The sequence below is a fragment of the Delphinus delphis genome, chromosome 4, assembly GCF_949987515.2.
Source record: "Delphinus delphis chromosome 4, mDelDel1.2, whole genome shotgun sequence".
Lineage (NCBI taxonomy): Eukaryota > Metazoa > Chordata > Mammalia > Artiodactyla > Delphinidae > Delphinus > Delphinus delphis.
In genome coordinates, this window is record NC_082686.1 from 82,992,761 (window position 1) to 83,006,264 (window position 13,504).

General features: G+C 58.6%; 1 protein-coding gene across 1 annotated transcript; it reads right to left on the reverse strand.

Moving 5' to 3' along the window:
• Nucleotides 1–76: 76 nt before the first annotated feature.
• Nucleotides 77–12,597, reverse strand: VWA5B2 (von Willebrand factor A domain containing 5B2). Its single transcript, XM_060011030.1, has 20 exons — nucleotides 12,481–12,597; nucleotides 11,386–11,595; nucleotides 11,131–11,301; nucleotides 9,028–9,247; nucleotides 8,698–8,909; nucleotides 8,040–8,171; nucleotides 7,733–7,857; nucleotides 7,175–7,330; nucleotides 6,613–6,723; nucleotides 6,324–6,532; nucleotides 6,124–6,235; nucleotides 5,489–5,674; nucleotides 4,446–4,617; nucleotides 4,046–4,359; nucleotides 3,338–3,527; nucleotides 2,880–3,236; nucleotides 1,475–1,612; nucleotides 1,291–1,374; nucleotides 971–1,215; nucleotides 77–884 (listed from the first exon to the last, which is right to left on the reverse strand). The coding sequence occupies exons 2-20, from the start codon at nucleotides 11,522–11,524 to the stop codon at nucleotides 336–338; spliced, it is 3,822 nt and encodes a 1,273-aa protein (XP_059867013.1). The 5' UTR covers nucleotides 11,525–11,595; nucleotides 12,481–12,597; the 3' UTR covers nucleotides 77–335.
• Nucleotides 12,598–13,504: the final 907 nt, after the last annotated feature.

Below are 13,504 nucleotides of genomic sequence, written 5' to 3' on the forward strand. Positions count from 1 at the left end.
TACCTGGACCAAGCTGTGAGGGACAGGCACGCAGCAGATAAAGAACTCATTCAGACAGTCCTAAGAGGCACTTTATTGCGTAGGATTTAGGGACTGTGGCTCTCTCCCCTTCTACTGCACTGCACAGAGCTCAGAGGGGAAGGGGCATGGGGCGGAAGGAGCAGGAGAGAGCACAGGCAGGCACTTTTTGTGGGGCAAGAGGATTTTGTGAAGGGAATGAGAAGCAGTAGGGGCAGACTGTCACCAGCCCACCCCTTCCCAGCACCAAGAGGCCGGCTCTGGGTGGCAGTGACTTGAGTTTGTTGGGGGGTGCCAGCCAGAGCAACCAGTGACCCTCACATGTTTGCTGGGCTGTAGCACAGCAGGTGCAGCTGCAGGTTCTGGTCCCAGTGGCGCAGCAGCAGGAAGAGACCCCGGGCTGCGGCCTTGAGGTTGGCCAGGTCGAGGCCGTCGGGCAGGTGCTGGGCCTGCAGCCAACAGTCAGCCTTAGCTGCCGCCAGTTCCCACTCGCCGAAGGCCGCGGCACAGCGGTGCTCCAACCACGCAAGCGCCACAGCAGTGGCCCAAGTCCGGCCCCGCAGGTCGGCACCACCAGGCCCTTCCGCCCCCTCCGAGGCCTCGGTGTCTGAGCCCCGGCCACTGTCCACCTGGCCTGGACCCTCGGAGCCTGAACTGGGGGATGGGCTGCAAGAGGCCGTGGCACTGTCACCCTGGCCAGCACCATGGCCTAGAAGTGCCCAGGGAGAGGAGGCCGAGGTGGGGCTGAGGCTGGTGCGATGCGCAGCGAAGGGCGAGGCGCGGCACAGGCGCTCCCGCGAGATGCGCACCGCTGTGCAAAACGGCGCGTCTAGGCGGAAGGAGCCAGGTGCCTCCTGCAAGCGCACCTGAGGAGAGAGGAGGTGGGGGGAGAATCGAGCTGAGACAGCGCCCTGGCCCTGGCAGTGCCACCCTCCACCTCCCGAGTCCTCACCAAGGGCAGGTAGTCATGGTTGCTGCCTTCACTGTTGCTGTCACTGGCTTGGCCCGTGTTGGGGCTGCAGAGTCTATGGCTGTCTGGGCCTCTGGCCTTCTGACGGCCCAGGCTGAGCCGAGAGGGAGGCTCAGGGGGCAGACGATGAGGACCTCCGATGGGGGCTGCGCGGTCCCCCAAAGCAGAACTGGAGTTGCCAATTTGGTCCGGCTCCCAGCCACCTGCCAGAGAGCCTCCCTTAAGTCCTGAACTGGAGCCATTCAGTGGTGGTCCCTAAGCCTTGGTTGGTTCCCTACCATTTACCCAAACTTGAGTGTTACCTTTAGAGTGGACGGCTGTGGGCAGAGGAGCTGCATCTAGATGACCTTGAGAGGCAGGAGGGGTGCCTGGGGGTTCGGCTAGCTCTGCAGGGGCACAGAAGACAGGGGTGAGGTATGTCTCAGAGGGTGGCCAGTGAGATGAGAACCCGCACCTGGGAGGTCACCTGGAAGGGACCTTACCTACCTGAGCTGTGCACCTGCAGGGCTGAAGGTAGGACCTCTCTGGTGGTAGCATCCACAGCTACAGGGCAGGTGAAGCAGGAAGGGGCAGAGCTGACCTTGCTTGTCTGAAGGGCTCGGAGCCAGGGCCTCCGGGCATGACCTGCAAAACCAAGGGGCCGGGCTTCCCTGGTGGCGCAGTGGTTTAAAATCTGCCTGCCAATGCAGGGGACACGGGTTCGAGCCCTGGTCCGGGAAGATCCCACATGCCGCGGAACAACTAGGCCCGTGAGCCACAATTACTGAGCCTGCGCATCTGGAGCCTGTGCTCTGCAGCAAGAGAGGCTGTGATAGTGAGAGGCCCACGCACCGCGATGAAGAGTGGCCCCCACTTGCCGCAACTAGGGAAAGCCCTCGCACAGAAACGAAGACCCAACACAGCCATAAATAAATAAAATTAAAAACAAAACAAAACAAAACAAAAAAACCCCAAGGGGCCACATGTTGACTGGGAGGGGGGTGTGCTCCCAGCACCCACTCTCTACAAAGGGCTTCACAGAAAAAATCTCAGTGCTCCCATAGCTTCTCCCTCTGTACATATTTTTGGGTTTTTTTGGCTGTGCCTCCAGGCTTGCGGGATCTTAGTAGTTCCCCGACCAAGGATTGGACCTGGGCCCCAGCAGTGAAAGCACTGAGTCCTAACCACTGGACCACCAGGGAATTCCCAGCCTTCTGTCCACTTTTGAACAGAGTGGAGTTCCTTCTTGGGGTCAGCTCAGACTCCTCAGCTTTGACAAGAAGTGGTTAGGCTGAACACTCAACCACATTGTACCAGGACTAGGCCCCTGGCCACCCACAAAGTCAACATTCTGGATACAGCCCAGAGGAGGCATTGACTGGTACCTTTTCCATCCACTCATTTCAGCACTGCCCAACAGAACTTCCTGCAATGATGGAAATGTTCTACATCTGCATGATCCAGTATAGTAGCCACTAGTCCCATGTGACTATTAAGCATTTGAAGTGTGGCTAGTGCAACTGAAGAACTGACATTTTAACTTTATTTAATTTTAATAATCTTCCTAAATGACAGATTTGTTTTTATGTTATGGGCACTGTGAATCATTACAAGATGAAATTCCCTCTCTGTTGGCTGCTAGGAAGCTTGCCAGTTTGGGGTCCCATGCTTGCAAGGGCACAAAACCTCATGGTGTGCATCTTTGATATAATCTCATTCTCTGCTTCCTTTTATTATCCCTTTTTTCCCCATTGCCCTGCTTAATTTTTTTTTCTTAACAATGTGGGTGAGCCGCCTCAAATCACTTGTGAGCAAGGTGAGGTATGGCGAGTGATCCCACAGACCTATGCCTCTGCCGCTCTCTGTCCCATACAGGCTCCTTGAGCCCTGACTGGGGCCACCAGCAACTCACCCCGGTCAGCCCTGGTCTCGCCCCGTCCTCGGAGAGCCAGCTGCTCGTTGTCCCGGACCACGGAAGCCGCTGTCAGTCGATGGAGTGCTTGGTCCCAAGCATTTCCGCTTTCAGGGGGTGACGGAGGCAGTGAGCCAGCATCCCTAGGCCCCCACAGCATCTCCAGCCCAACGCCTACCTCCCAGCTCATAGGCTGCTCCCCGCACAGGGCCCGGATCACCACATGGCAGCGCGGAGGCTGGGGAGGCAGTGGTATTGCTGGAGGGGCCAACTCCCCACTGAGGGGAACAGCCGTGAACAAGAAGGGTGGTTCCATCAACATGTCCCAGTCCATGGGGGCTGGGGAGAGCAGGTTTCCTGGGGAGAGACGATGGTAGGAGCAGGGGCAGTGGAGTGCCCTGGGCTCCACCTCCCCAAAGTCTACCTGGTGTCAGAACCCAGCTCCCCATAACCCTTACCTGAGTCATCCAGGCCCTGTCCCAGCAGCTGCCCTGGCTCAGGGCCTGGCCCATCTGGTGCTACACCCAGAGAGGGGTGCCGGAGATGGCCAGGGACTGAGTTCACCCGGCCGGGGGGCGATGAGAGGCTTCGGCCAGTTAGAGCTGCTCTGTGTCGACGGCCCAGCACCTCAGCACTCAAGGCCCCAGTCTGCATGTGTGAAGGTGGGGGGGGTCCAATGGTCAAGGAATGCAGAGCTCCTGGACATCAGATATACATACACAGCTGGCCACATGCCCCTTTGTCTGGAACCCTGGATGGCTGCTCACCACCCTTAGGGGTGAGGCCAGACTCCTTCTGGTGCCTGACCCCCTTCCCATCGTCATCTCACTCCATGCCTATGTCTCAGTTGAGGTTATTGCTTGTCTGTTTTTATTCATGTCTTCTCCCGTTTTGCCTAGCTAACTTCTTATTCTTCCAGAGGTGCCTCTTGCTTTCCTGACTCCCTCAGACAGGGTTAGTCACCTTGACTCTGAACCCCCATAAAGCCACATCCCTGTGCTCATCAATGTATGTTGCATGGATTCATCACTATACATTATACCATCATTACCCATCTATTTCTTCAGGTAGACTTCATAGTAACCACTGCACAATTTATGGCATACAGCCAATGGTCAATAAATATTTGCTGGATACATGGTAGATGGATGTGGATTGAATCTCACCTTGACTGGAGCCAGTGGGGGTGGAGGCAGGGGGCAGGAGTGGGAGCCAGCAGATTCTCCCCAGGCCAGGCTGCGGCAGCCCTGCTGAGAAGGGGGATCCAGGGGAGCACTGCCTTCGGGGGACCCAGGGCCCTGGGAGACGTGGGACTCGCTGCTGCCTGTGGAGCCTGGGCCTGGCTCTGGGCTGGCAGAGCAGTGGGTAAGCACATACTGCTCCCGGATGTACGAGGACTGGAAGATGCGGCGCCATATGGCTGTGTCAGAAGAGGGGTTAGGTCCAGGGTCCGTGACTGGATCTGTCAGAGCATCAGTACCTATTGGGAGGCAGGAGAATAGATCCCAGCCCTGGCCCCTCCCACTGCCCACTCCTCCTCCAACACACATACACTCAGGCACTCACTCCGATCTGAGTCCCCAGCAGCCCACGGGCTGGACAGCTCTGCTGACACAGTGCCTGTTCCCAGTGGCTCTGAGGTGCCAGTGGGCTCGGTGCCAGGGCTGGTGGCAGATGGTGCTTCCTCTGGGGATGGGAACACGGAGCTGCCCAAGCTCTGCCAGCCAGGCTCTTGGCCCTGGAGAGGGATAGACGTTGGGGGAAAAACAACAACAACTGATTATAGTTATACACTACCTCTTTCCAAACAGGATTTAAGATGACTCACTGCAAGAGGCGATAAAGATAATAAACCAGAAGTGAAAGCCCAGTACTAAGGAAAGAGGAAGCATACATGCTGACCATAGGGTTACTAGAGATGCTGTGGCTGAGCTGCAGGTTTGGCCCTGAGCTTCCTGGCAGCCAGGGAAAAAGACCAGCAGTCCATTATACAGCTCTCCTGATCAAAAAGTAGGAAGCATGCTTGGTTCTTCTAGAGAGATAAAGCTTTTCATAATAAAAATAACAGTCATTTATCCAACTCCTCCTATGTGTCAAGTATCCTACCAAGAGCACACATGTTATGACTTCTAATTACAACCTTATGAAAAAAATCAGTACAAGGAAATGGGCTCAGAGAGGTTAAGTGACTTGTCCAAAATCAAATGGTTAGTACATGGCAGAGTTGGGATTTGAGATTTCACTTAGACAATGCTCTGTCTGTCCCTGAATGTTACAGGAAATAATCCAGATGGTGCTTTTTGCAGGCACTGTGTGAAGTAATGAGCAAGTTTCAACAAAAACCTTGAAACTAATGCTGCGCTGTTCCCTGTAACTGTGTGCTTTAGTGACCAAGGGTAGCACTTTACAGGACAGCTCAGTGGAAGACCTTATGAGGGAGGCAGGCTGCAGCCACCTTGAGGGACCCAGTATCATCTCTAAGGAGGTCTAGTGGGTAGCAGTAGGAGCATTTGGCAGAGAGAGGCACAGGGAATAGGAAATGGGTTTTGCAGAGATGCAGGGGCTTCAGCCATCCCAGGCCCACCTCCCACACCCCAGCCCAGGCTTACCCCTAGGGGGCGGGACCGGAAGCCGTCCACCCTGAAGAGTGAGCAGTAACCGAGCAGCTGGTCCCCAGGATAGAGCGCTGGGATCTCCCGGGGCGTCAGCAGTGCCTCCACCGCATCGGGCACAAACCAGTCCACAGAGATGTCGCTCAACGCAGGCTCCAGTGCCTTCCGCAGGGCCTGCACCAGCTGTGAGGAGTGACCAGAGGGAGGCCATGGGAGAGAAAGAGGTGCCACACAGCCAACAGAGTGGGAAGGCTGCCCTTCTGCTGATGCCATCTACCCAGCCCCTGGCTGAGGGGAGCAGGGTCCGGCTGGGGTTGGGGGAAGGAATGGGGGTAGGAACAAGCAAGGGGACTGAGTGTTCAGTGCTCAGGGCTCGGTGCTTCTCCTGGCCTGAACTGTGCCACGTGGATAAGGCAAGACTTTTCAAAGATATGGCTTAGTACCCGGACAAAACTGAGAGCAAGATTTGGGGAGCAGTCAGAGGCCATGTCCCCCACACTTCCAGCCTCCTGCAGCACCCCACAGCAGGGTGCCTGGAGACCCCACGACCTGACCAGGTTCTGTTTCAGACTCAGTGCAACTTGGGAGGAGGACTTAGACGCATAGGGAACAGGGCCCAGGCTCAAGCTCACCATGGGCTGCAGCCTTTCCCCAGGCCTCAGGAAGTAGGCCTGGCCCCTGCTGAGGGCAGACAGACCCTGCAGCAGCTGGCGGCAGGCAGGCCCCAGCCCGAAGGAGAAGCACCTGACAAGAGAAGGGGAGCAGCCGTGACCTTCCGGAGCCTCTCTGGGAGGCCAACCTCAGGATCCTGGCTCTGCCCACTCCATCCTACCTGGCTGCCCCCCGGTGCCACCTCATGAGCTCCAGGGTGTGGTGGGTCGCAGCAGCCATGGGCGAGGCAGCGGTGAGCAGGAACAGCTGCCGAGGGTGGGCCCTGTGCTGGGGCTGCCCAAGGGCCCAGGCCAGCGCAGACCTCACATCCGGCGGGCCGCCCGCAGCTTGCAGCATCTCAACGCTCTCGCAGATCAGCTTCACAGCTTCCTGGAGGAAAAGGACATGGGCTGGGCCACACTGGCTGAGACGCCTCTGGCTAGGCCACCAAAGCCCCAGGCCACACTCACATCATTGCAAGGCCGGCTCTCTGGGAAGAGGGGCTGCACCAATGTGCCAAACATGGCCAGGTTGATGAGTGTCTGGGGCGGGAGCGACTTCACGGCCAAAACGATGGCATCCTGGGGAGAGCCAGGGAGGGCAGGGTGAGGCAGGCCCCACTGGCACTGGTAGAGAACAAGGGATGCCAGATTGCTTGCTTTCTCCAGGCCGTGTGTAGAATGAGGGGTAATCTGGGTGAGGCCCTGTGTGTGTGAGGCTGTGAGTGAGACCCTGGCATGTGAGGGAGACTCTGTATGAGAGATGATTGTGCATGTGACCCTGGAGGTGTATGTGAATCCTTGGGTTTGAGATTCGGTGTGACTGAATGTAACTTTACATATGAAAGAGGCTCTTGGAATCTGGGAGAAATGCATGTATGTATGAGCATGAGAAGGAGAGAGAGGGGTGTGTGTGTGTGTGGGTGTGTGTGTGTGTGTGTGTGTGTGTGTCTTCAGGAGGCTGCCCCCCAGCCCACCTCAGACCCACTGCTGCACCTAACCCCAGGCCTGCCCACACCATGCTCCCACAGGCCTTGTGTGCCATGCTGCTGCCATCCAACAGGAAGAGGAGCTCCCGAGTAGCTGTGCCCAGGTGTCCAGGCTTGGAGCTCAGGTCCGGGCAGAAGCTGAGCACCAGCACGGGGTTCAGCAGGATGTCCTTGTGGAAGCGTCGCTGCAGGAACCACACCTGAGCACGGGAGCCCCAAGTCATCCTGGGCCAGGCTGAGTGCAGCTCCGACCTAGGCTGGCAGCAGGACCTAGCCCCGGAGACTTTTTCAATCCAGTCCACCCAGAGGGGGCACCCTTTTGTAGTCATCTGAATAAAAGCGAGGGCAGAGACAAGTGGCTGTCCTCTGCCTAGGTCAGTCCTACCCCCAATCCTCCGAGACACATTCCAGGGACATTTGAGTGGGCCCTCCTGTGAAAATATTCATCAGTCCTCTGGGACGGTAGTGGCAGCTACTGAGAGCTCCTGCTGAGAGCAGAAGCCCCCTGCCCATCCCAACGTAAGCCTGCTCGCCTTCTCCTCCTGCACTAACACAGCCAGAAGTGGGACCAGGGGCCAGGCCAGGACCCCAGGCAGCCATACCTGCCGGTCCCCCTCACTGTCCCTTCGCTGCAGCCTCTGGAAATCCCGGCGGGCCCTCACCTGGGCCTCATATTCTGCTGAGCTCAGGCTGCCGGCCTCCAGCATCAGGTGTGGCTGGTGGGGCTCTGGGGAGAAGGGGACACAGCTCTGTCAGGGAAGTCCCTGTCTCTAGACCCCAACTGCTCAGGCCCACTGTCCTGGGAGAACTTTGCCGGTCCGGCCTCCCTGTACCACCAGGCCCACCCTCACAAATGAGGTGGTCCTGAAGCAGGTCAGAGCTGGCCTACTGTGTGTCCCAATCTCTCACCACTGGGGTGCAGCAGGATCTCCAAGGCCCGGTCGCAGTGGTGACCCTCTGCCAGTGTGACACAGATGGTGGCTGCAGAGCTGGCATGAGGGGGGGCATCTGCCCGCAGAGCATGAGAGGGGCTTTCCAGGCCTGAGGGATGTAGAGGCAGGGAGAGGTGATGATTGCCCCACCCCAAGCCAGTACTAAGAGCACAACTATCACCTTCCCGGGCAATAGTGCTGGGGGCCGGGATCATGACTGATTGAGCTCAGCTCTCAGAGTCCAAGCTATGGAGTGGGCAAGCGGGGATTTACCTGCTTTCATGGACTGGGAGCAGAATTCCCAGGTGCATCCTGCCTGGCCAAACAGTTCTATATCAACCAACTGCTGATTTAACGTCCTGGTCCACCTCGTGCACAAGAAAACTCAAATTCATCACTTGGACCGGTCTCATTGTAAGCATCTCTCTTCTCATTGGCGAGTGGAGTGGGATATAAATAAATGACACTGACAAACCTAGGGGTGTGTTTGTTGTGTGGAAGTGGCCAGGGGGTGATCCCACTGTGAGACTAGAGGTTCCTAAGGCTTAGGTCCCTGTCTTCTTTTTGTCCTGTGTTCCTCCCATCCCTGAGCCTTCAGTTATTTCCCAGTCAGCTATGCTGGCAGGGGCACCCACCTGCGAGCAGGCATGGCCCGGTCACCAGCATCTCGAAGGAGAAGGTGTACGGGGCCGGGCAACGGGCAGGGCCTGAGAACACGTCCAGAGGGGCAGCTGGCTCCTCCCAGGCCGGCCCCTCCCCCTCAGGGCTGCCCATTCCGAAGCAGCTGGTGGGGCTGGAAAGGAACACAAGGAGGGTCACTACCAGGGCCCCTAGCCCCTCTGGCTGACTGGCCTCAGCCCTTCCCCACCCTGCCCATCCCCCGGGGCACCCTGCCAAAGCCCCCTCACCCGCACTAGACCCAGAGAAGTCGAGGGAGGGACGAAGAGAATCACCATAGGCCCAACCTGTCGTCACAGAGCCCCGGAGGCCTGGGGGGCCCCAGCGGGCCTGGCGGGGCCAGAGGGGTGAGCACGGAGGGCAGGGCCACGCACAGCACCCCGTCAGGCCTGGAGGGCAGCTCCCGGCTGCTGCGCAGGGTCACTGTCATGGTGCCGGCTGCGGCGATGAGGCCTGTGGGCAGCACCAGTGTGGACCGGGCCTGGGCCAGATCCAAGACAAGATGACCTATGATGAGTGAGGAAAGGGGTCAGAGGGGGCTGGAAGCAGACGAGATGGGGGAATCTGGGGGTAGGAGCAGGCACTGAATCAGGGGAGCTTGGGCAAGGAGGATTTTGTGAGGTTGGAGGGATGCTGGGCTAATGCACTGGTGAGGCAGGATGGAGGCATGAGATGAACGATGGTTGAAGGAGAGGCAGGTTGATGGTAGAAGGAGCTGGCTGTCATTAGGAAAGGCAGCAGTGACATCACTGCTAATAGAGGGCTGAGGAGAAGGGGGCATGTCCACACCACCCCTAAGGTCCTGGGGGACCCATACCCTCCACCTCTCTTTCTTTACCTGCTCCAGCCTGTTCAACCCTTGGGCCTCATCTTCCTAAAGAACCCTCGCTGCCATCTCCCATAGCCTGGTACCCACCTGCTCACAAATTCCCTGCTCATGAACAGTCACGGACTCCCCACTGCCCACTAGGTGTGGCTCCAGAATTTTCTACCCAAGAGGAATTCAGGAACTGTAATCTATTTGGAAGCTAGCTAGAGGACATTTACATACCAAGCACATCATTTTACTTAGATCTCGGTTTGTTTGGGGATGGGTGGAGTCATGGGCATCACCACTGCTGCTAAAGGGAAAATGGCCAGGGGTATACAGTGATGGTCAAGGCCCTACATGGTCTGGCCCCAGCCTACCTTTACAGCCCTACTTCACCTCATTTCCCCACAATAATCATTGACCCATTCTTTTGAAAAATACTTGCTGAATAAATGAAGGGAAGAAAAAAATGGAAGGAAAAAAAGGAAGGTAAGAAGGAAGAAAGGGGCTTCCATCCCAGGCAGCTGAGGCTTGGGACAGTCTGATACAGGGAAGAGAGCACAGTGTCAGGTTTTGAGTCTCCACTCTGTGATTTCTAATTCTATCCTTTGGTAACTCTCTTGTTTAGAGGAGCCTTGGTTTCCTCATTTATAAAATGGGGGTCATAATTATATGTCAAGGACTGCGGTGAGGAATGAATGAGATGATATACATGAAGCATCCAACGTTTAAGAGACTGCTGCTGTTACTTTTGTCACCTATAGAAGGGGGAAGGAGAACAACACTTGCGTTACATACCTCTCTGGATTCATATGAGGTGACATCAGTGACTGGGCTTTGTCAACTGTGAATCACTATAAACATGAGGTATTTTATTACCATCACCCAGTATAACTTACTTCGAAACCTTTGCTTACACGATTGCCCCTGCCTGGGGTGCCTTTCCTCTCCTCTCCATATCACTACATCCAACCCTTCCTTTCAGTCAAATGCTGGCTCCACTTCCTTCTGGAATTTTCCTGAGGCCTCAGCCTAGAGCTCACTCTGGCCTCTACGTGCTGGGCTTGTGCCAACTCTCAACACCACTGAATTCTGTTCCTCTTCTCACCCAGATGGTAAATCCCATGTGCAGGAATCAAGTGAATGTACAAATAAATAAAGGAATGAAGTGCAAGCCAGAAAACCTAGCAGAGGGGTGGGCTTCCATCCCCTCACCCAGCACTCACTGATTCTCTTTGTGCTACATTTTGTGCCAGGTGCTGGGATTCTGGGACTCCGAGATGACCAAAACCCCGTCCCAGGCTCAGGAGCTAAAGCTCCAGAGGGAGAGAGAGACGTGTGGACTGCCTGCCTTGTCTATCTACCTGGCTGCAAACCTCGGGTCAGGCCTGGTTCACATTCCCCCAGCACCTGGCCCACGTCAGGGGCCCAGTCCTCGACTGTGGAATAAAGGGATGAATCAATGAATGAAAAAAACAGTGGCTGGAGGGGGAACAGAGAGGGGCGGGATGCAGAGCGGTGCAGGAACTAAAGTGCGGCTGCTTTCAGGGAGATGGGGCGGGAAGCGCCCTGGACTCACCCTGCGCACAGCGGCGGGGTGTTGAGGCCCCCAGCGCGGGGCCCACCGCGCGGCAGCAGGCGTCCTGCGAGCGGCGCCGGCTCTGCAGCTGGAAGGAGACGCGCCGTCCGGCGGCCTCCGCCTCGAAGCCCGAAACCACTTCGGCCTCGGCCAGCGGGTACACAAACACGCCTGGGGCGGGAGGGGGGCACCGGCGATGTCGGACCTTGCTAGGCTTGCGCTGGCCACCACCCTGTGCCCCCGCCCGGGCCTCACCGTCCACAGGCTGCGGCTGTGGGTTGTGGTAGGTGAGCCGGGCCCGCAGGCTGAGGCAGGGTCCATTGGCGCAGGCCCGAACCCAGGAGTCCGTGAGCGGCAGCGGCGTCCAGCTGGAGGGGCAGTACAGACCGGGCATGGTGCCTCTGGTGGAGGGGGTGCTCGATGAGGGGTGCGCGGCGTGAGTTCAGGGCGTTCCGCCCCACCCTCCTGAAAGCAGGCGGGGAGGCTCTAACTCCGGCGCTGGGACGCGGACCTGCAGGGGGCGCGAGGCTGAGCCCGGCCCGGCGGACAGGTGGCGAGGGGAGGGAGGCAGCGGGGGTGGCGGCATGGGCATCTTCCCCGGTTACCTGGGAAGCCGGGGCGGAGCGCAGCTCCAGGCAGCACGGGGACCCGGGGAGCGGAGGGTTAATGTTTAACTGGAGCTACGGGCGCCCAGCAGTCCCGCCGCCGGCTCCTCTAGGGGCGGGGGGGGGGGGGGGGTAGTGTCGCAGCTGTTCCATCACACCCTCCCGGGCCTCACCGCCACCCCAGTACCTGCCGGCCCCACGGGGCTCCCCGCGGCTGCCAGCTGTTGGAAGTGGAGCGGGTGGAGAGATGGAAGATGCTCTGGGTGGGGAGCAAGGGTTTAAAGGGCCAGCATCCTTCTGGGTCTCCCCAGCCCAGCAAGGGATAGCAGGGGCGGGGTGGGACGGGGAGCCGAAGGGCCGCAGTCTCTCTCTCTCTCTCTCTCCCTCTCTCTCTCTCTCTCTCTCTCTCTCTCTCTCTCTCTCTCTCTCTCTCTCTCTCTCTCTCGGGCTCCTCAACTGACAAGGGCGCTGAGACGGGCTGCAGGCCGGAGTGGAGGGGATTGGGTTGGGAAGAACGAGATGGGAAGCGAAAGGAGGGGGTCTTACGGAGGCAAGACCCGGAGAGGTGTTGGGCAGAGGGATTAGTTGGCATCCGTCCAGGGCACCTCTCCCCATCCTGGCAGAAGTGACCTGGGATTGGGAAGGGGGGCTGCAGTCGCCGCCGCCCGCACAGCCGAACTGTCTATGGATGCTGCGGGCTGGGTCTGGGGATCGGCCCCCTCCCCTCAAGCAGCCCCAGCCTCACCGTCGCGTCCTCTGCGGAGTTCTGGGCGCCACGACGGGACCAGGATAGGTGGTACCGCCTCTGCGACCCGGTCCACATTCAGTCTGGACACCTGCCGGGCGCCCGCCGCGACCGCTCTGAGTCCGCCCAGGGGCGTCGGCCCGGTGGGTGCTGGTCCCGCCCCCGCTCGGAAGGCGGCCCCTCCAGCTGGCCTTGGCCCCGCCTGTCGCTGCGGCGGGGCTGCTGCTCCCCGCCCCCTTCGGGCGCGGTACCGCCTCCGCGCCAGCGCCGGCCGCTCCAGCCAGACCAGGCGCCGCAGTGCAGGAACCGCGTCCTCGCCCCGCGCAGCCCCCCATCAGTGCGGGGCGGAGGCCTTCGAGGCCCCACCCTTTCCGTCCTTCAGGAAGTGAGGGGCTCTGCAAGTGCAGCAGAGGGGCTCAATTTTCAGTCCCCCCATCCCCGCACTGCAGCAACCCCAGCTATCCCGATATTACCCCACCCCTGCCCCCTCACCCCTCACCCCCACAATGGCTCAGCTTTTCATCACTGCAGTGACCCTCATCACTGCAGCGAACCCCAGGGCCCCATCACCGTAGGAACCCCGAGCCCCCAAGAAGCCCGACCCTTTCCTGTGCAAAGCGCTACTTCACTGCAGAAACCTCCCCCTCCCCCATCCCTGCAGGTGTCTTCAGCTAGTGTGATCACTTCCGTGACCACTCACTCCAAGCAGGGAATCCCCATCACTGCAGGAGTTCTTCCCCCTCCAACAGCCAACCTTCCCACCACTGCTGTGCCATCTCCCCACTTTTTCTGGGGATGGGGAGGGTAGGCAGGATTGCCCTCTCAAGCTATAACTTCTGGGTACCTTCAGTTGCCCACCAGCTTGGAGTGAGGCCTTTCGGCCTGCAGAGCCTTCTGGCGGCTGCAGACTGCCCCCATTGTAGCAGTGACCCCTCACCCCATCACTGAAGCACCTGTAGCAGAAAACATCCCTGCCTGTTACCAGGTTCCTTTGTTACTGGCTGAAATTTCGTGCACTTGACAG

Excerpts from the sequence above, each read along its gene's own strand:
- VWA5B2 (XM_060011030.1), bottom strand. The coding sequence starts at position 11,524 with ATGCCCGGTCTGTACTGCCCCTCCAGCTGGACGCCGCTGCCGCTCACG. Across the intron at positions 1,375-1,474 it reads CCTGCAGGTGCACAGCTCAG|AGCTAGCCGAACCCCCAGGC; the intron begins GTAGGTAAGGTC and ends GTGCCCCTGCAG. Across the intron at positions 885-970 it reads ACCATGACTACCTGCCCTTG|GTGCGCTTGCAGGAGGCACC; the intron begins GTGAGGACTCGG and ends CTCTCTCCTCAG.